A 22324-nucleotide genomic window follows, 5' to 3' on the forward strand; every position below is an offset into this window, starting at 1 on the left:
TTTCAAATATGAGAGCAAATGCAGTTCTCCCCAGCACGATGGCAGTGTGCACCAGAGGTCTGCAGCAGGGGTGGGAGGCAGGAGAACAGGGGCTGTACCTGCCCGTGGCTGGGCACCAAGCGCGGCCGTGTCTGCGGGTGGGAGAAGCAGGGCAAAAAATCTGGATGCTGGGGAGGGGGGAAGGGATGCTATGCAGGCCAGCCCACAGACACGTGTTTTGGTGTTAGGCTAATTTATAATGGGTAAAATCGGTGGGTCTCGGCACTATGCTTTAGCTTAGAGTGCTGAGGAAAGCTGGTGGTGATTTTGGACAGAGAGCTGGTGATTTGGGTGCACTGGAGCAGTGTCAGAGCAATGCTGGCTATCTAGGCAGGGATGCTTGCACACCCTTGAACACTGCACACCTGTGAGCTCTCCAGTGATCACAGCTCAGCTGGAGCCTGCTCTCACCCAGTGCCTACCTATGCATGCACAAAGCCTGGCTCAGGGCCCCCCAGCGCCCTGAGGGTGCAGAGTGGGGGAGCCCGAGTGCTGCACTGCACTGCCCCTGCCCTGCACGCACACACTCACACGTGCCAGGGGCCTGGTGTGCTGCAGCATGTGGCCACAAGGTCTGCTTTTTCTCCATTCATCCTCCCTTCGTTGGGATGGCTTGTGCGCGTGAGTTTGACGGCTCCTGATCAACTGTCAGTGGCTTTGCCTTTTCCAAGGGCACCCTGCTGACTCGTGGCATGTCTTTTTTTTTTTTTTTTTTTTTTTTTTAATATATTTGTGTGTGTATGTCTTGGGGGGGACAACAGTGAATATAAATTCATTGTCTCTCATCACCTTGTTATGATCTAATAGGGGTAGAGAGACAGTGGCGCTTCCCTTTACTAAGCACTTTAATTCATGATGATTTCTTAGACTTGATCTGCTCTGATATGTCGTCAGTGTTTGTGGTCCACTGTTTTGGCCATGTACAGTTTAGGAAACAAAGAATGAGCTGTGTGCTTGCAGGCTCAGATCCACACATGGTTGGCATTAGGAGCAAGAATGTGACTTCCCATCTGAAGCAACGAGCCTGAGCCACGGACCACACCATAAATATTCCCCAAACAAGGCTGATCAACAGAAGGGAGAACATTCAAAAACCTGCCAGTATGTCCTCAGTGCCCGCCTGGCGGGACATCCCCCAGCAGCGTTGGGGCGGTGGCAAGGAGGGTATGGGGCTCAGCCACAAGGATCCATGTTTCCTTGTCCTCCTGTTACGTGGGGCATTCACACCCTATTTTTTCTCATGGGTACGTCCAGGGTGGGAAGAAATGTCATTGCTGGGTCGTTAGCTGCAACCTGCTGAAAATGGACTCTCCTGCATTGAGCTGCCATGCAAGCAGACCAGGGTCCAGCAGGCTGAGCTGTGCCCTCGTGGTTTCCTGAAGCACCCGACCTGCCTGCTGCAGTGCCCCAGCCGTCCTGGCACACGGTGCTTCTCAGAGGGGCGCTTTCATTTTCTTTGGCCTTGGTGCTTTATCCCTGACATGCTGGGGATGGAGCAGGCGCAGCGGCTTGGGCTGAATCAGCACTCCAGACCCTTTCATCCTGGAGTCCCAGCAGCCTGTGCACAGAAGTCCCTTTGAAGCCTGGCCACCAGTTCACTCAGGGTTTCTTGGTGTGTTTTTTTTTTTTGTTTTTTGTTTTTTTTTTTCTTTTTAGAGCTCGCCCCAGTTTTGCACATTTCCTGTCCTGTGCAGAAAGCAACGACCAGTACTGAGAGCAAATGGAGCAGGGCAAGTGCTGCCGTGCAGTCCCTTGCCATGGAAATCGTGCTGCATGCCAGAGCAAATGCGCTTTCAAGGAAGACCTGGTTGGCTTTAAGAGCTTCAGCTTTAATTCTTGTCCCAAAAGAACACTATCCTTGCCCTGAGAGCAGCACCCGGGGTAGTGGTGTAGGGTGGGATGGAAAAAGGAGCAAAACCCAGCTATAAATGTGGTAACTTCCCCCCTCCTCCCCCCCCCCCCCAAATTATGCACAGGCTGTTGGTGTTTGCTGCAGCAGAGGGAAGCATCACAGACACTTCAGGCTTTTGGGCTGCAAATGCAAACTGTCCTCTGCCCTGCAGCCTCCATATTCATCCTGACCATGCCTACTCCATCCCTGGCTCCTGTGATCGCCCAGACCCAGCTTGTTAATTGCTCTGATTTACCTGTGTGAGAGCAGTGGGCAGGACACAGCATCAATACACTGGGTGCTCTACAGACCCTGGTGATGCTGCGGGGCTCTGATAGTCTAAATCGACACCAAAGCTGGCTGTGACCATGGTCTGCAGCAGGACTGAGACCCACATGTAGGTCCCCAGGGTGCTAGGCACAGCCTTTGAGCACAGCATCCTCCTCCTTGGCTCTTCCCTTTCTAAAAATGCTTTTCTTTTTTTTTTCTTTTTTTTTCTTTTTTTCCTTTTTTTTTTTTTTTTTCAAGAAAGTGGGACAGTCAATGCGTCTGCAATCTGGGGGTATTTTCCATAACATAAACATATTAAAAAGAAAAAGAAAAGGGAAAATAAAAAGAAACAATGTTTTTCCATTCCCACTGGAAGAAGCAAGTGCCTTTGGAACATGAGGAACGTATTACTCAAGCTATTGTAAAATAAAATATAAAAACAACCAAAATAGGAGAAGGCAGAGTTGAGTTTTTGTTGTTGTTGTTGTGTTGTTGTTTTTTCAAAGAAAATGAAGGATTGAGTTGGGAAGGGAGATGCTGAAAATGTGCTTTTTTCAACAGCCTCTGTTATGCAGGAGGGCCCTGCAGGAGGCCTGACCTTTGCCTCTGGGACAGCCACAACCAGGACAAGAGGGACATGAAATGCTGGAAAAAGAGGGTCCAGGGTCTGTGCGTCCATTTGGGGAGGCGAAGGCTGGGAAGGGACCTCCTGGCACTGCATTATTGCCCTGGGGAGAAGCAGCCCAGGAGGGATTTGTGTCTCCGAGGTGCCAGCAGCTTTGTAGCGGCACCGTGGGGCAGCAGGCATGCGACCTGGCACCCTCCACGCCTGCTCAGGCCTCCACCCGTGCCTCGTGCCACGCCGGGGCTGGAGCTCATCACTGCCGGCGGCCACGCACCCGGAGCCAGGGGACACCGCGTGCTGGGGGCTGCCCAGGAGACAGCCACGCTGTGGGAGCGGGACCGGTTCTGCCCCTGATGGTGGGACTGGGGGGTCTGGGGCTGCTTTTTGTCAGTCAGTGTGTGTGTTTGTCTGCTATATTGGGATGTGATTTCACAACTCAGCATGGTTTTTGTTAAAATAACTTCTAAAAAATCAAAACAAAATGGTAGGAATTATGTTAGCAGCACAGCCCTGGACGAAAGTCTGCTCTGGCTTCTCGCACCCTCTGCGCCTCCTGGTCCCTGGCCAGGGCTCGGTCTGGCATGGGGACAGGCAGACAGGCTCAGGGTGTCGCAGACTTGCCGTGGGGCAGTGGGGAGCATGCGGGCGGGTCGGTCCCGTACCGATACACCAAGTCGTGGCTGGGCTCTGCTGGAGGCTTCCCGGCGGGCTCCGAGAGCAGCCCTGGTCTCTCTGCACAGAGTCAACAGCATGAGTGTTAGTGTCTGCTGAATGGGCGTTGGTTAAATGGTGCTTGGTTTGTGGTTTGCAACTGCAGAGGTTCATGCAGCAATGGTAACTTTGTAATGAAGGGGAGTTCTGGGGATGAAAACTTCAGCAAGCAACCGAGGCATTGGCTTTCTGATCTCTGCAGCAAGCACATGATTATTGCTGGGAGAGGCGTGTTTCCTAAGGAGAAATGCAGCCTGTGCACACCTCCCATACAGCCTGCTGCTGGTAGCATGATTGCTACACGAATGTCCCCAGTCGTAGCTTGATGCTTGATTTCTTTCCTGATAAGGAGCCAAGAAGCAGGGGAGGAAGCCACACTCATTACAAATATTAAAAACTACTGCCAGAGTTGCCTACTTCCATTCCTGTTCAGACACTGTGTGTCCCGGTGCCATCTGCCCATTTGTGAACCCATGGCTCTGCTGGAGTTAATGGGACCATTTGAGTGAAATTATATGCACATGCCTTGATGTCTGCGGAATCAGCCTGTCTCACCCAGACACCGATTTCTGCCTTGTGCTACTGCAGGGAGATGCAGGAGATCATTTATTGGTGCAGCAAGGATGTCTCTTGTTCAGCAAAGGCAAGTGCATGAGAATTGAAGATAAATGCTTGAGCTTGGTCTGGAGCAGCAGCTTGGGCTGGGTGCGGGGAGATGCACTGAGGTGTGCAGAAAAGCTGCAGAGGCTTTTTCTTCGCAGCCTGGCAGACATTAAACACCAGACATGGGCTTTGCTGTTGCCTTTAAACTCAAAGCATATGCATGGAGATAATTTCAGGACAGAGCACAATGCCATGGTTTCAGTGACTTGAAGTCAGGAATAAACTACTTAGTGGGATTTGAGAAAGGCTGTGCCATTTTCCCTCATTAGGAGAGAGAGAGAAAATGCTGCCCGGAGAATGTAAAGAATAAATCTCATGTTCTGTTCCAAGATTAAGCCTTGTTCTGCAGCTCCTTTGTACCATGGCTGCATTTTACTGGCCACTTTTGTGCCCAATTACATTGAACCCTGTAATTAAACACCTCCTTTTATTAGTCCTGGGTCAGTTTGGAAAATCTCACTGCATGGGCAAGCCCACCATTTTTTCCATAAACTCAGCACAACTGCCAGGCTAGGGAGCAGCAGCCCCAGCCCTGGTTCCTCATCCCTGCACCCAGTGGCAGGGCGCCCACCAGCTCCTTGGCCCCGGTGCTGCTGGGCTGGGTCCCTGGCGAGGCGCTGGCTGTGAGGATTCATCTGGCACCGTCCCCCTCTGCCTGCCCTGGAGGTGTCTGTGTCCCCACATCAAAGCCTCTTATCCCTCCAACCTTTGGTGTTACACTGTCATTAAAAATCCTGTGCACGTGCTTTAAACTCTCCCTACTTCCACAGCTAATAGGGGCCTCTAAGTGGCAAAGCATGTCAGCTCCTAATTTACTCCACATTAATGCTGTGCGTTTGCTTTTGCACCTTGAGCTGGGCACAGAGCTTCCCTTCCCTTGTGTTTTTTCCAAAATGTCATGGTTCTGCTCCTTATTAGCTTTGCTTTCCTGGCTTTCCCCTCGCATAGCTGAGTACAGTGGCCCCTGAGATCACAAGCAGGGGCTTAAACCACTCTTCCAAGTGCTAGGGCAGCTGAAATCCATTGTCACTTGCTTTCTCATGTAGTTTTGGGCACTTGAGGTCTGCTGAATTTGGTGTCAGGATTGTGGAGGTGTTTCATGACATACAAGAGATGGAGAAGGTGTTGGGGAGACATCAGTGTGCAACAGAGTTAACGTGTCGCTGGGAACCAGACCTGTCCACTTCAGTCCTGAGTCCTTCCATCCTGCAACTCTCCCCATTGCCTTCCTCCCTCGGGTGATGGAGGCCAGTAGGGTAATAGATATGAATGAAGTAGTTCCTGGTCAGCCCCCGATTCAGCTAACTTTTCCAAGACCAGGCTGTGGTAGCTGAAACCCACTGACATACATTTTTCTGCTATCATTGCAAAGGCTCATTCCTGCTGTGATGCCAGAGTTCTTTGTAATTTATTCTGAGACAACATTACAGGATATTATTAACATGCAAAAATGCTGCTCAAATTATTAGAAGGGGATTAGGTTTTTATGGGAAGACCACAAACGTCTCTCATGCAGCAATCTTGTAGAGCACTGGGAGTCCAGAGGTGCACCTGCTCACTCCCTCTCCTGCAGCAGCTTTTTGCGCAGCTCCTGGGGACAAGGAGCTGCTCTGGCCCTGCCCTGTGATGGTGGGATGGACTGGGATCCACAGCACTGAAGCTTTTTGTCTGTGGTGGGACAAGCAGGTCTACGATGCTGGCCCCCCAGCCCCTCCATCCTGGCTGCCCCTTCACAGGAGGGATTGGATGGGAAAGGCAGTGCTAGGATTTCTCCTGTATTGACACACTCTTTGGTGTAGGAGGGATACTAGCCAAGCCCTTGAGGTAGCTATTTTTTATTAATTTCGAACCTCTTTCTACCCTGAGAGTCAGCAAGTGCTATTTAAACTGACATCCTGCAGAAACCACAGCTCGGGCGCTTGGTGTCCCTGTCTTACCCTGAGTCAGAGGAGGTGAAATACCCTCATCACCTGCATAGAGCAGGTGCGTTGGGGTATGCTTCCGAGATGGGGGAGTCACAGTTTGTCTCCCCAGCATTTGAATGGAGACCTCCCGCCACCCATCCCCAGCCATCACACGGCCGCTGCAGTTTTACTGTGTGGCTACATTTTGGCAGGAGAGAGGATCCTGACTGCTGAGAGATCAAAAGACCCCGTCCCATGAAAATCCGTTCCTGCTGACATAAATGGAGGTCGAGAGTGCTCGCTGTTGGCAGGATTGGCTCATGTGTGTGCATATTTTATCGGCACGGTGGATTGAAATGTCAAGGAGCCAAGGATGTGAGGCTGCCGGGGCTCACAGTATTTTCCTTGAAGGAGCACCATGGCCAGGGCCTGATGGAAACGGGGGCTCCTCAATGCCAGATGCGGGATGCACACGTGGCACTGGGGTGGGTTGTGGTGCCGGGGGCTGCCAGGGCTGGGAGAAGCACCGTTATCGCTGCTCTGCAGATGGGGGAACCGAAGCACTTGCTGGAGCCCATGAGCAACTTGTCCAGAGTCCTTGGGGAAGGCTGCGGTGGAGCTGCGAATTGAACCCAGACATCTTGCTTCCCCCGCCAATGCCTTCTCCCAGAGCCCACGCTTCCTGCCAGTGATGGCCCTCTGTTCAGTTTTAGGAGAAAATGTAAAAATATTCTCCAAAACCACATGATCTCTTCCAGTTTTGGAGGTTCAGGCAGTCCCTTCAGCCAGACACAGAACGGCTCAGACCCGAGGAAACAGCTGAGGTTGCGTTTCACAGATAAGATCCCCCCTCTCCCCGCAGAGCTGGCTGCTCATGCTAGACTGAAAGCCACTACCATGTTGTCTGGACAAGTTCTCCATTTCTCTCGGCTCCAGCCCTAACCTGCTGCTGAACTGCTTCACTTCCCAGCCCGTGGCCTCGGCTGGGGTGGGAGCCTGCTGGTGGTGTCAGACAGCTGACCCCGGCAGACAGGCACCTCCTGGTTGCATACAAACTTTTATAAGAAACTTCTGCAAAAATGAGCTCATGCAGCACGAGGCTTGCAGGGCTGGGGGGTTGGAGGGAGCAGGCAGGCGTGGTTCCCTTCCCAGCATGCTGGAGATGGATGAGCAGCAAAAAGGACTCAACAACATTCTCTACATAACATTGCATTTGATTTGTCAGAGTTCATAGCCAGAAACCAGAAAAGTACCTTCCATGTAGTTTTTAACCTGTGACTAATTCCTTAAAGTCCAGGGGATTTGTTCTCTGCCTACATGGATGCTAAAGTGCAAGGTGAATTCACAGTCTGAGCCCTCTTTGGGGTTTTCTGTAGCTACTCTACCGCTATGAGACTTACCATCCAGGGATGCTGGTTGCCAATGAGAGTCTTTACAGAATGGCAAATATGACAAGAGAACATTTGCACCGGAAAAAATAATCCGAGGAAGGAGCAGAAGCAACCCTAACCCAGACTCCATCTAGTCAAAGCTGCCTGACCGCAGCTCTGCTGTGACATCGTGGTGATAGTGCATTGCCGAGAGTTATTCATAGAAGTGAAACTAGTGAATAATTGCAAAAAGCAAACCAGCCTGGAAAAAAATGGTGTGGGCCCAAAGGACAACTTGCAACTGGAACCAGAGGCTCGTTTTCTCAGAATTACTTTGCCATAGGTTGGTCACTGACAGCAGTTTGAGGTTGCTCTGTGTCACTGGTGGAGAACCTTCACTGTTTCTTTGGCTGATTGCCATGGAGTCTGGCAGATAAGGCACAAGTCAGGGGTCAGTCCCATGGGAATGTTACACAACTTGTAAAGGACAAGCTGGTCCTAGCCTGGGACCTTGTTTTCTGTGGGGAAAAAAAAAAAAAAAAAAAAAAAAAAAAAGCCAATCAGTTGCATTGACAGAAATGTCCAGGGTGCAATTACAACCCTGGCATTGCAAAAGGGATGCAAGCCAGCCTGAATCTCATTTGTATCATCTGCCTTGAGCTATAAGGTAGAGTTATAGCTGTGTTTGCCGGCGATTTCATGGCTTAATTTGTAACTGGTGTGATCCTCAGGGAATGGCTGTTGAGTCCCATTGACAGGGCTACACACAGCATCTCCTCGCATGCTCTGATGTGTCCCCAGAGGCAACTTTACTCTCCAGTGTGAGTTTTGGGGTGGGATGGGCCCCATGGCCTCAGCACCCCATGGGAGGAGACCTTGCCAGCACTACTGGTCCCCAGAAATTCCGGGGTTCTGGGCAAGCTGCTTGAGTCACAGCCCATGTGAGGTGGACCTGGGGCAATGACTGAATGCAGAGACCTGGGATCTGCCCACAGGGCTCAGCCGGCAGCCACTGCTGGCTGTTTGCTCATGCTTCACCCAAGCAGCATTGCAATGGGCTGGAGAAATGTATTGCCGCCCTTCTGTCCATGTTCCCCCAGCCGTGTACGATGCTGCTCGGTGCACACATTGCAGCTTCTTTGGGCTCCATCGCCACAATCTGTCCCATGCTTCCTGTCCCTCACCCTCTTTTTCCTCCCTTTAAATGCCAGTTTTGGGAGCTTTGCTAGACGGTTGTCTTGCTGGAGAACAAATACCACCCTGCTCTGCAAACTCATCTGCCTGCAGACAAGTGGGGAAATCCCTCATGTGGATGAAAGCTGCTGAATTAGGCTAGCTGGCAGACCACATATTTATAAAGCATCTCCTGTGATGTGCCTCCCTTCCCAGCTGCCAGCTGTGCATCTACCAGGGCTTTGCCCAACCCAGGCAGAAGTCAGGTAATTCTCCGCTGGAAAGAAGAGTGGAGAAATAAGATGGGCTGAGGCAGGAGAGCAGGAGGTCTCACCGTGGCACGGAGGTGGCTCTCCCAGTGAGGCACCACAAGCTGAGGTTTGGGGGGCACTCTTCGTTTTCAACACGAGGATGTTCCAGGAAGGGCTTCAGAAATTCAGCAAAGCTGCTGTGGGGAATCTCTGCTGCCCTGTGGTCAGCCAGCATGAGGTGGCAAGACCCCACCGTTCTCTTTGGAGCAAGCTACTGGTGATGCACAAGGCCAGTCTGTCGGCCTTGGAAAGCCAGTCTGTCAGCTGCCTGGTTAAGGGGCTCTTGAGTCAACGGGGTGCCCTTGGGGAGTGCAGGGTGGGTTCCCGTTGCAATGCTGATGTTCTGCAGGGAAGTTAAATGGTTGAGGTGTGTTTGCACTTGCCTATAAAACTGGTTTTGTTGAGATGTGGCACTAAGAGGCTCTATTAGACCTGAAAAGGAAACTGGAGCTCCAGCTGGTGCCAGTTCCAGCTGCAAGATGCTGTCAGTCCCCTCCTGCCCTCACCGGGCAGACAAGCACCCATTTCTGTCCCTGTCTCCAAGGTGTAGTTGCGGCCATTGCAGCAATATCTAAATCTACGGCCACAGTTTGCTACAAGCCCGGTGCCTTTCGCAGCGATATTAGGTGAGAGTGGGAGAACATGAGCACTTCCCAGCATTCACTTTCTCTCTGTTCGTGTTTGACTTCCCCAAATGCGTGGCTCCAGCTGCTGGAGCACAGCGCAGCAGTGTTCAGGGCACTGCGAACATTTCACCCAGCTGGCACGCGGGCACACAGCCTGGCCGCTGCTTTGGTGTGCATGAATGACCCTTCCCAGAGGCTCCGTGTGCAAATCTCAGCCTGCCACAGGAGCACTGTGCACCCATTTGATACCCAGCATCACAGCAACATTTGGGGCCAGACTCATGGGAGCCTCACTGAAAAATGTTCTTTGGGAAACATCATTACACATTGAGTCACCACATGGAGATAAGTGATGGGGCAGGTTTGCCAAAGCATGGCTACTTTCTGAGACAAGAAAGTGCCTTCCAGAGCCTGTTCGTGTTGTGGGAGAGCTGCTTTGCCTGGCACATGCAGCAGGGTTTCCCTGCACACTGCAGCTGTGTGGGTGCAGGGCTGCCAGCGCCCCAGCCCTTGGCCTGGGAGCCCTTCCGTGACAGCAGCTCCTCGGAGTGCCTCTCCTTGAGCTTAGAAATCATACTGTGTTTTTTTACATCGACCCCGTTGTACTTTTCTTGTCGTCATGTGCCTTTCAGTTCCTCTTTCCACCATCCAGACATTTCCCCTTTTTCTTTCCTTTGGAATTTTTTTTTTATTTCTCCCCATGTCGCATTTTGGGTTTTGAAGGGTCTGGCACCAGCCCAGGCTCTGGCAGCACCTGAGGCCCTGTGCACGGTTGTGGCCTGGGCAGTGCCTGGGGCCCGGAGGCTGGAGGCTGCTCCCTTCTCTCCTGGTTTGAGCTGCCTAGGCTCTGAGAGAGGTCCATGCCGCATCCCAGGTGCCCTGTGAAAGACTCGGCAGGACTTCAGCCACCTGCCTGCCAAGGTGGGAGTGGGCACCGCAGGGGTGTCTCCATGGAAGATGAGTCCTCACCCCCATAGGGTCTGGCAAGAGGCATTGCACCCCTCTAGACTCCTCAGAAACCCCCAAAGAGACAGAAACTCCACAAACCTTAATAACTCAGGAAAAAAAGCACTGTGTTTCTAGTTGTTATCCACCTTGGGCATTTTTTTGGAGGAGATGGGATGTCCTTAGGTGCTCCATAACCTTTGCATGAATAGTTCCTTTTCTCTGCATAAACACATTCTTAAAGGAGCATCAGGCTTTCATTCTCCACTTACTTCAACCATCGTACTTCTCTGTTCACTTGTTTAAATCAAGCATAAAGCTCTAACTGTTCTTTGAATATTTATGACTAGTTTTTATCTCATGCCATGCATACAAAACATACTTGATTTCTTTCCTAAAAGTTTTTTCAAGTGCAAAGTTTTAAAAACATGTGGCTTTTATTGCAGGCAGGAATGAATAACAGCATTCCACCAGTAACCACATTAAATGGAACAGTAATATTCATATGCGTAAGGGCAAAAGCTGCCTTGTTTCCTATTTGCAGTTGAACTCTGAAATTAATTAAGAACTAAAAGGATCTGACAGTCATTAGGATCTTTTAAAAAGGAGTGGAAGTGGCAGATGGGACCCATGCTCCAAAAAGCTCGGCTGTGCTATCAATAGCACAGAGGATGTAAGCCCTGAATATGCTCTTAATTGTTGCCGTTGTGAGGAGAGGAGAATCACAGTGCTGAACAATGAAGAATGGCACTTTCGTGACTTCAGAACCACAGGATTCACGTCAATAGCACTCGTGCTCCTAAGTCACTTTGCAGCTTTTGAAAATCCCCTCCCATCATGCTGCACAGAGTGCAGGATGCCCGCAAAAGTCTGGTGCCAGGGGAGCCATGCGTTCTGGCTCTCATTGCATGCGGTGTGTAGTGCTGAGAATACCTCAGGAGCAGCAGCATTGCCCGTGATTCACCCCAGTGCGTGCCCCTGGGGCTCAGTTCTCTGGTTCCTGAGTGGCCAAGGATGTGTATGTGGGTGCACATGCATGTGGAGAGTCTTCCTGGGGATGCTGATTTAAGTAAGGACTGGTATATAATGCACTGGTGTAAAATGGGGAGAAATGGGAGGACAGGCAAGCCCCAAAGTTGTAAGGAGAGAATGCAACCACTCCTCCAACTGTGGTCTTTCTAGTCCTTCAAATGGTGAAAGAAACCTGGCCCCAGGCAGCCAGGTAGGAATCTCATGTTGATTTTCCTGGGTGGCAGCATTTCATGCCAGGATCCAACACTTTTGCTGGAGTCTTCCTCCTGCTCTGGCTGCTCCATGCAACGATCCTGGACACAAGGCTCCAGAGCTGCTTATGAAGACAGTGAGGTGGAGCTGGGCAGCTGTGGCTCCCATGGGGTTAATGGATGCCCTGGCTCAAATATTGATGTCAAATTGCAGCTCTTGCCTTGTGAGCGGGTGCTGAGATAGGTTTTCCTCCCTTCTCTATGGGTGTCACCCAGCCCCAGGGCATACTGGCCACAGAGCAGTGTCTGGTGCAGCGCTGCTGGAGTCACCAGCAGGACAGTCTCACAGCAGGTCCCTTGCCCAAGTACAGGCTTCCCAGTGAGTTATGTCTGGGGCAGGCACTGCTTTTTGCGCACGCGCGCGCACACACACACACACACACACACACACACCAGTTTCCCCATATTTCTTCCCCTGAGTGCCACAACTTCCCTCCTGCAGGAGCCTCTGACTGCGGCTCACATAATTGCCTCGTGAGAGCCTGTTTTGTCTGTGACACTCAGGGGTTAAAAATTGTCACCATCGTGCACCCCATTGGACCTAGCATCTGTTGTTTGATTTATGAATGAATAGCACGCTCCCTCCCTGCATGCTGCTCTCACATCCCCTTCCCTTAACTACAAAATAGATCCAGACACCCGCATGGCCCTACTGAGCACTGTGCTCCTGAGACAGTTTGTGATGAATTTTTAATAGAAAGCTTCCTATAAGCCTCTGCACTTACTTCCTTGCTGTTGAAGCAAGTGGCTCTGCTGCTAAATAACAGCTCAAATGAATTAAAAACTACAGAGGAAACTGTAAGGGAACTAATCCCAGCAAGTAATGATTTAAAGAGCTGCTGACCTCCCTGCAAATGTGAACAGTAGCTTCAAAGTATTTGAAAAGAGGCCCATGCAAATCCATGGTCTTATACCACATTAACCTTCCCTGGAGTGAGCAGGGGCTGGAGGAATACTCCCCAAGTGTCGATATTTCCTGGTTTGTGGAGGAACAGAGTGGTGTGCGCTTCGTTCCTCTCTCTCCATTTCCAGTGCAGCTTCCAGGGCAGTTGCTGTCCCGTTTGGCTCTGTGCTGCAAAGGGAAAGGGCAGGGGCTGGCAGCTGAAAGCCTGGTGTTTCACTCGGACATGAGTGCCTAACTTTACCCTCCATCACCTGGAGCAGGAGCCCCTCTTTGAGACTGAGGGATAATTCAAACGAAAGATAATTCCTGTCAGGCTCAGAGCTTGCTGGTGCCAAGGGTCCCTGTAGCTCTGGGACACATTTTCTTGCTTGAACACCTCTTTGCTGGAACAGATGCTGAGTTGCTTTGCTGGGCTTTGCATGTCTTGGGATGACCAGCCAATCTGAAGTTGGGGGAAGTCTGATTTACCGCTGCTCGATGTTTTAGGTTGCATTTTGTGTTGCTGCAAGGCAGTGGCCAGCTTTGTACCTATGCAATGGGGAAGTGCAGGGCCACAAAATGATGCAACAGGTTATGGGAGTGAGCTTGCCTCCCATTGCTCAGAAGTAAAAAAAAAGTCAGTGTGGGGGATCAGAGGGTGCTGGTGTGAGTAGTTTTTGGGGTGGCTGCAGGGGAGGGGCAGGACATGGTATGCTTCACACCTGGAAATACCCAGCTTGGGTGACTGACTCCAGGTATTTTGGGGAGGCATTTATATGGTACCTTGAGGACACTTAGACGATGCAATCAGATGCCCTTTTGAGCATGTTGTTACCAGTATAAAAAGGGGTTCGAGCAATTCATGGACATCAGGGCCGCAAATGGACACTGACATAAGGCAGGAATGTGCCTCCATCATACCTGAAGGCGGAGGTAATAGCAGGAGTGTGGGCTACGGAAATCATCCAGGTTTGTGCCCTCTCTCTAAATAGCATCACCTCTCCTCACCAAAGGATGATTTGGGTTAGACGAAAAAGATTTGCATAAAGCGTAATGAAAAGCAAGAGCCTCCTGGGGAGGACAGTGCTGTGTGGCCACAGTGCTTACAGAGTCCCGGTGCGGAGCAGCTCGTCAGCACACAGCAGCTGGACAAATGCCTGAGGACGGGCTGCTCCTGCCCACCAGCATGCCCCCAGCTGGGCACTGCCGGGCCCGGGCCCGCCTGTGCTGGGGGACACCAGCTCCTCCAAACAAGCGCCCAAAACCCGTGAATGGGTTTGATGTGCTCCATGGCAGGTGCTCAGTCCCTCCCTGGCTGCAGTAAATGGATTATATTCTCACTTCACGGCATCTATAAACAGGAGAAGAACTTGTCACCTCTACTGGTGGGGAGCAGGCTGGGAAGAAGGGGGCCGAGGTGCTGTGTCACTGCCCATGCTCTGCAGGAATGTCAGGTTTTAGGGAGAGACACTTAAAAGGCAAGTTCCCAGCAGGACTTTAAAGCAAATAAAAAAAATAAAAAATAAAAATAAAAAGACAGGAAAAGGAGGAAATGTAAAGCCAGTAAACCTAGAAATGAGCATCGTGCCGCGGGGAGGCAGCTCTGTCCCACCGAGACCCCCCACACCGTCCCGTCCCAGCCCGGTGCTCCGTCTGAGAGCAGCCGGGCGGGGGGGGGCAACACGGGAGCCCCGGGGCCGCGCTTCCCTCTCCGTCGGGGAGAACCCGCGCAGCGGGGAAGAACCGAGACCGAAATCACATCGGGGGCGGGGGGGGGCAGCAGGACGACGTCGGCAGCCGCGGCGGGGCTCTGCGACGCCAGAGCAGCGCCGGGCCCCCCGCCCAGCCTCGGCACGGGCCCGGTCCGGGGCGGCAGCGGCCCGGGCAGCCCCGTCGCGCCCGCCCCGTCGCGGAGCCGCCGCGCGGAGCCGCGGCGCCCACCGGCGGCCGTGCGCCCGCACTGCAGCGCTGCCCGCGCCCCGCCGCGCAGGCGTGCCGTGCCCGCCCCCTGCACAACCCCTCCGTGTCATCCCCGAGGGTACCAGGGGGACGGCGGGGATCGAGCCCCGGCCGGCCCCGGCGGGAGGCCACGACAAGCCCGGCCCGCCCGCAGCGCTGCCCAGGGCTCCGCGCCCAGCGCGGGCAGCCGCCTTCCGCGTGCGTCTCCCTCGCTGCTACACGGGGGCAAAAAATAGCAGTGAACGCGGCGGCTCCGCGGCTCGGCGAGCTTTCCCCTAAAAAGGGCAGGATCGCAGCGCCTCCGCGCAGGGAGCCGCCAGGAGACGCCCGGCACGCAGGGGTCGGCGGCCGCCCCCCCGGGCCGGCTCGGGGCCGGTGCTGTCCCCGGCACCGGTGCGACTTCCGCGGGGCCGGAGCAGCTTCCCTCTGTGCCCCGGTTACCAACGGGGCACCGCCGCGAGGGAACCTCCGCTCCTCTCTCCTTTGTCCCTATTAAATTATGTCTTTGTTCGCTTATTTTGACACACGCAGATTTTGTCTTTCGGTCGTGTCCCCGGCTCGGCTCTTGCCGGCAGCAGAAGGGGAGCCCGGCCCGGGCTCCTCCGCGCCCGGCGGCTTGCGGGGGAAAATGTTTCGGCAGTTCGAGGCGGAATTCGTCAAAATAAGAATTTGCTTTTAGTTTTAAGGGAAACCGTGTTGCTCGCAGCGCGGAGCCGGGCCGGCTGCGCTCCGCCGCCAGCCCCGACGTGCAGTGCCGGCCCCGAACCTGCGGGAAGCCGCTGAGCCCCCCCGCGCCGCTCGGGCCCGACCGCGGAGCGCGGAGCTCGTCCCCGCCGCGACCCAGCCGGGCCGCGGGGCAAAGCAATCCCCGCCTCGCCCCTCCGCCGCTGCCCCCCGCCCGCCCCCGGCGCGGCTCGCCTCGCGGCGCGGCGTTTCCGCGGGCAGCCGCAGAGAGCCCGACGCCTTCGTTTTGTTCCTGCAGAACCGGTCGCTTCGCCACGAGTTTTCTCGCCAACGATTCCGGCCGGGGCCGCCGGCCGTGCCCAGACCCGCAGCCCCCGCAGAGCGGCCGGGGCCGCAGGGCACCGCGGGCGCCCCGGGACCGCCCGAGGCTGGGGCGGCTTCCAGCTTTGGGGGGCCGGAAAGCGGAGGCCGGGGAGCCGCGGCTTGCAGCGCGGTTTGCGGGGCGAGCCGCCCCTCGGCGTGAGCCGGCGGGGCCCAGTGGCGCGGCCTCGGCTCCCCCCGTCCCGCGGTGACCGAGCCGCGCTGGGGGTCGCGGGCGGCGGCACCGGGAGCGCTCCGCGGCGGGGAGAGGAACGGGCCTCGCTGCCTGCCGCGCCACACGGCCACGGCGGCGCCTCCGGCCCCATCCCGGCCCCACCGCCCCCCAAAAACCCCCGGCGGCGGCGGCGGCGAGAAGCTGCCGGGGCCCCGACGTGCGCCCTGCCGGCCCGGCCGGCCCGGTGGGGCGGGGCTCCGCGGGGACACGCCCGCCTCGAGGGAGGCCCCGCCCCTTTGGCGGAGTTACCGCCCCTTTTCTGTGTGACCACGCCCCCGCGCCCCCCAGGAGCCGGCGGGCGGGCGGGGACGAGGCCCCTCGCGGCCGCCCCATTGGCGCGGCGCCCCGTCCTTCAGGCGTGGCCCGCCCCCCCGGGGCCAGCAGTAAATACGGTACCGGGCGGCGCGGCTGGCACTGGGGAGCTGCTTTCGGGGCCGCCCGGCGGAGGGGACCCGCCTGCAGCCGAGCGCGCCCGGCCGCGACGTGGCTGTGCCGGGGCTCAGCGCCGCCTTTCCCCGGGCGGGGCGGGCGGGACCGCAGCGAGGCCTCCGGAGACGCGCCCCGGAGCCGGGCGGGAGGAGCAGCCCCCCCGCGCCGCTCGCCCCGGGCCGCCCCGCCGAGCACGGAAATCTGCCGGGACGGAGCGAGGCGGCGCGGGCCCCGACTGCCGCTGCCCGAGCCGCCCGCGGGGAGCGCCCCCGCCGCGCCCCGCCGCCCCGCCGCGCCCCCCCGCGGGAGCCCCGCCGCAGCCGAGCGGTGGGCGCCGGGCCTCGCCGGGCCCCTCTTCGTCCCCCCCGGCCGCGGCGGTTCCCTGACGCCCGCTGTTGTGATGCGTATTCCCGTAGACCCGAGCACCAGCAGGCGCTTCACACCCCCCTCCACGGCATTCCCCTGCGGTAAGATGGGAGAGAACAGCGGGGCGCTGGGGGCCGCCGCACCGGGCGCCCGGGCGCGACCCGAGGTGCGCTCCGTCGTGGATGTACTGGCCGACCACGCCGGAGAGCTGGTGCGCACCGACAGCCCCAACTTCTTGTGCTCTGTGCTGCCGTCCCACTGGAGGTGCAACAAGACGCTGCCCGTCGCCTTCAAGGTAAGCCGGGAGCTCCGGGGACGGCTGCGGGGCGCCGGGTTCCGCTACCCCCCTCTTGCCCTCCGTTCCGACCCGCTCGCCTCTCTCCCTCCGCCCCTTTCATTTTGACTCGCTCCTGACATCACCTTCACGAGAACCTCTTTTATTATTTTTAATCAAGTCTCCGCATTGCCCTGCGGTCACCGCATCTTAGATATTCCGTACAGTTAGGAGCTCTCAGGCAACTTTGAAGTTTAATGAGACTGGAGGTTAATTACCTTCCCGAGAGAGGGAGGCAGGGAAGGGAGATCTAATCTGCAAGAAGAAAGCGAGGAGCTGGAGCGCCGGCACCGGGTTACGCTGCCCGGGCCGCGTGTGCCTCCCCACGGCTCCGCTCCCGCGGGACGGGACGGGGTGGCCCGACGGGGTGCACCGGGACGGGCGGCCCCGCTGCGCGACCGGTGCTGGGGCCGGGGGAACGGGGCCAAGGCGAAAAAAGCGAAAAGAGCAGCGGGAGGAGAGGCGGGGGAATCGGGAGGGGTTGGAGAGCAGGGCCGGGCTCCGGGCAGCCCGGCGAGGCGGGGAGGTTTTTACAAACCGAGTCCCGCTGCCGTGCGCTATCGCCGGGAGCGCGGGGCGCCGCTCCGCGGACCGGGGCCGCTTCGCCGCCCGCCGGTCGCTTCTCCCCTCGGCGGCCGCTCCGGGACCCCGGGCGCAGCCGCCTCGCGCTCGGCAGCGAGTTTCTCCCGAACCGAACAAAACAAATCCGCAAAGCCGCGGTTCGCCCCGGCCCGAGCCGTGCGGCGGACAGACCCCCGGCACGTGGAAGCCCCTCGCTACTTCTTACCCCCCCGTTTTAGCTCATTTTCTCCTTCCCCATCCATTTTTTAGTGTGTAGGTTTTTTTCGTTGTTGTTTTGCTGTTTATTTGTTTTTCTTCTCGGGGTCTCGGATTGGTTTTGGTTTTGGTTTATCTTTGAGGGGGCTTGAGGGGAGCGAAACCGTAGGGCAGGTTAGCTCAGACCGCAGTTAAACTCAGCCTAAAATCCTTTTGTCCTGCCCTAGGTTGTAGCCCTTGGAGATGTGCCTGATGGGACGGTGGTAACAGTGATGGCAGGGAATGATGAAAACTACTCTGCAGAGCTCCGCAATGCCTCCGCCGTGATGAAAAACCAAGTAGCAAGATTTAACGATCTCAGATTTGTTGGGAGAAGCGGCAGGGGTAGGTATCGGCCAGGAAATGGTTGGCCTTCTTATTTGGCTTTTATTTTCTCTAAGAAAAAAAAAAAGTTTGTTGTACTTTAACGGTATATGTCTTGTGAGCCAATGGAGGTGGTTTTGCTGCTGCGGGCTGGGCTTGTCGGGCAGGGAGGAAACCTCCAGCACCGAAGTGGTTTTTGAGTGGGCCGTGGGCAGTGGGGCAGTTGGAGAGATGTGGCAGCATCCCCGGCTGCTCCCTGCAGAGCAGATCTAGTGGCGGCTTTGCTCCGCTCCTCCCTGGGGTTTTTCTCTGCTGAGACATCAGGCACAGATGGTGCAGGAAAAGAAACCTTGTTGTAAAACCAATGTGGTGTTGTAATGCAGCCCCTCTCAGGTGCATGGGTTTCACTCAGAAGTGTACATGCATGAACTGGTAGGCAGCCCCAGCCCAAGTACTTCTAAATTTATGGAGAGTCTTCTCAGTGAGATAAGGCAGACAGGTGACTGCTGGAGCCTGGGTCCCCTCTGCAGGTGGATGTACTTGGGGTCTGATGAGGCAATAATCTGCCTTTCTGTTAGCTGTTAAAGGGTGCAAATCAAATGTTTGAAGTTCTTATTAGAAGAATAATTCCGTGCTCTGCATGGAGTAGATGCGGTGAGTAGGGTTGCAGAGAGATTCATTCAAATTGCTGTGGGCAGTACCACTGCCAGGGACACAGGAACTGGGGCAGTTGCAGGTGTGAGTGCCTTCTGGGGAAGATGCATTTGTTTTTCCCTATGCTTGCTGCACGGGAAACTAGAACAGAAATTTTACCTTCTGTCTCTAGAGACTGGCTCTGTCATTTATCCTTAAACCGATCACAGTACTGGCTTTTTGGAAACAAATCATCAAAGAAATTAGTCCCTGCTACCTGAGAAAAGCAGAACAAATCCCCTGAAAATACTGAGAGCCAGTGGGTGTTGAGAGGAGATCCCAGTGTGCCCTTCACTTCTGCACGATTCCTCACAGCCGCATTTCACCTGAATTTCAAGTAATATAAATAGAATTTCAGCATTTCATCGCCAATAAACACTATGGACTAAACCACTTAATTGTTAATTTAAATTAAAAAAAAAAACTGTTTTAAATGGACATATAATAGCATTTTCTCAGTCTTTGAATGTACACATACAGTGTCAGATGTATTGTGACTTCTCTGCATTAATTAAAAGCAGTGATGTTAGGAATTATTTGCATGTAATAACTGTTTACTTGTTCCTCTTTATGAAACTTGAATAGTTTACATTCTTTCATACATTTCCTTTTTCCTGTTGGCTCCTTCTCCAAATTGCAGTTTCTTTAAAACTCTCCACTTAACTGGTTGCAGGTTGATGGATGGAAAATGTTTTTCTTTTATGAATTAAGCTTTCATTTCTGTAATCAATTATTCTCTTAGGCTCTTTTCTTTGTTTTTTCATTTTCCTTACACAAATTTCCAAACTGAATGCAACCCAATCTCAACTTGACTCTTGAATTCATTATTAACTTTCCTCCTCTGCAATCCCGAGCTCTGAATTAACAGTAGTTTACAGTCTACTGAAAGTGGCTGGGTGAATTGTCTTCTTCCTCTAGCAGAGTCCTGGTAAATGCTCATTACAGCAGTGGAAACACCTCTGTTGCCTCTAGCAGGCTTTGGAGCCAGCAAGAAGTTTTAACTCAAGTGCGGATTTCTTTACTTACTCTTACGGGCTGAGGCTTTGTAGTGTCTGCACAGACCTAACTCCAGCAAGGCTCCCTGGTGCTGTGTGAAAGAGGCACAGTGGGGTTTTCTTGCAGCTTGAAGCGTGTGCTTAGTTCTCTGTGCATGGCTGTGCTTTCTCAGCAAGGGGCTACTTGATGCATATTTAGTGCTAAAAATTCAGTTTAAACGATTTTTAATCTTAACGTCCAGTGTTGGTTTTGTTAATTCTGGTGGAAATCTGAATTTGTTGCAGAACATTTTGTTGGAACAGAGTTCTGTGTGTGTAAAGTTTGTGTAAATACGTGGTGTGTAGATGTGTGCTTGTAAACACGCACAGCCTGTGTCCACCGACTAACAGCAAGTCAATGTGCCTGAGCTGCAGGAGAATCACAACCAGCGAGGCTCTTGTTTTGAAAACAGGAGCTGAAGTGGTTCAGAGCCGGCCACTTCTGTTCCTATCGTGTGGGTCACCCAGCACTGTGAGCCGCCCGGGGGCGGGGGAAAAAGCAGATTCTTACCTCCCCCTCTCCAAAATTACCATCCCCCTGTGCAGGACGAAGGGAGGGGAAAAGGGCCGGGTCCCCGGCTTCGTTCGAATAAAGATTTCTGCTCATATTTCAGCATATAAAATGAAAGCCAAGGGCAAGGGGATGCAGCAGTGTGCGCTGCTCTCCCGGCCAGGGAACGTCCCCACGGAGCATCTCTCGGAGCTGCCCGGACCCCCCGAGGGAGCCGGGCTCCTTCTCGAGCCGCCGGCGAGCGGCTGCTGCCGCCCAGGCGCTGGGGCCGGGGAGCGGTGGGAATGAGAAACCACAGCCCGGCTTCCCGAGAAGGCGGGAAATGAGTAAAAATGGTGCTGAGTAATAATCGTCATTTTCAACTCATGGGAGGATTTTTGAGAGCTGTTAGAGACGCAAAATGTCACGGCCGGCTCGGCTCTGCAGCCGTGCTCCCTGCGCAGAGGTGTTTGTATCTGCGGGGAGCAGGGAGTGAAACCGAAAGGCAGGGGAATTGTCGCTTGGAAAAGAACAATAATTAAAATTAAAAAAATAAATAAATAAAAATCACACCTAGTGGGAAGTAGCAGTGCTGAGCACGGAGCTGCGAGCTCGGCTCAGCCCTCGCTGCGTGCCCGGGGTGCTCCCCGCGCTGCCTGCTCCCACCGCGCTGCGCTCACACGCGAAAAAAAGGGCTCTCTCCCATTGCCTTCCTTCCCGTGAAATAGCTTCCTAAATAATTTCTTCTAATAATCCTCATCTGTGCACTCGGTTTCTGCAGACATTTTGCTAACAGCTACTCTGCTTGTGTCGGCCGTTTTTGTGTGAACGCAGTCCCCGGGAGCCTCCGCGCTCTGCAGGCTGTGGCAGTGTGGCTCTTTGGTGCAGGTCGGCAGCCGGGCTGCTTCCTTGGGGGTTACATTTTCATTTAGGGGGGTAAAAAAAAAAACAACAAACAAACAAACAAAAAAACTCCTTGTGTAGAGTATGAGCTGAAGGTTTGTGCACCGTTTGGGCTTATTTTGAAAGCTGAAGTAGGGCATGGATTGGTTTCTGGCTTTCACAAATCCTTCTTGCCGTCTGCTTTAAAGCCAGCCTTACTCCCCACCCCCCAACACTCCCGTAAAGAAACTTCCCACCTGAGATAACTGCTCAGTGTTCTCTGCAGGAGATTAATTTATTTTTCTATTTATTCTTTTTTTTTCTTTTCCTGTCTAGCTGTATAAATACCACTGATTTTTACTATGAGCACTCTTAGATCCACCCTTATAGATGGTGGTTGGGATCTGGAAAGCCCTAATCCAGGGAAGAGGGAGAGGAGTCTGTTTCTTGCTCTCGGTGGAGCTGTTTGTGAGTGAAGCGAAGGCTGGAGGAGCTCGTGGGTGATTGCGCAGGCACTTCAGGGCGATTTCTGCTGGGTTTTCTGCCTCCGAAATACCGCCTGCCTTCGAAATGCCGCGGCGATTGCTCTTGGGGGATCGGCTGGCGCGGTTCCCTTGCGCGCACATGCAGCACCCCCGTTACCCGCGGAACTCCCGAACGCTGCGGGGCTGCCCCGGGAGGGGGCGGGAGAGCCGAGGCCCTTTCAGGAGGAGCCGGCGCTGCCGAGCCCTGCGCCTGGCGATGGTGTCCCCGACCCGCCAGCAACGGGCAGGGGTCGGGGAGCGGGGGCCGGGCCGGGGGCGTGCTGCTGCTGCCGCTTCTCTCTCTGCACGGGGAGAAAATGCCCTCTGCGATGCCAGAAGCATTTGGGGCTGCAAATGGAAACGTGTTCTGCCAAAAAATGTCACTGTTGTGCTCTCGCAAATTATGGGTTTGGAGAGCTTTTCACCGCCTACCTCCCTGCCCCCCACTTTTTTTCCCCAATAATTAAAAAAGTGAAAAGCTCAGTGCGTCAAAAGCATCA

At 54.5% G+C, this 22324-nt stretch overlaps 1 protein-coding gene across 1 annotated transcript in view; it reads left to right on the forward strand.

Moving 5' to 3' along the window:
- RUNX3 (RUNX family transcription factor 3) overlaps positions 1 to 22324 on the forward strand; it is a gene marked incomplete at both ends in the record, with an annotated part of 56715 nt that overhangs the window by 4120 nt on the left and 30271 nt on the right. The window contains 2 exons of the mRNA XM_084300529.1: positions 16778 to 17022; positions 18066 to 18222. Of these exons, the coding sequence (XP_084156655.1) occupies positions 16778 to 17022; positions 18066 to 18222 (402 nt within the window). The remainder of the gene's footprint in view (positions 1 to 16777; positions 17023 to 18065; positions 18223 to 22324) is intronic.

Source organism: Netta rufina, assembly GCF_964035555.1.
Source record: "Netta rufina genome assembly, chromosome: 23".
Lineage (NCBI taxonomy): Eukaryota > Metazoa > Chordata > Aves > Anseriformes > Anatidae > Netta > Netta rufina.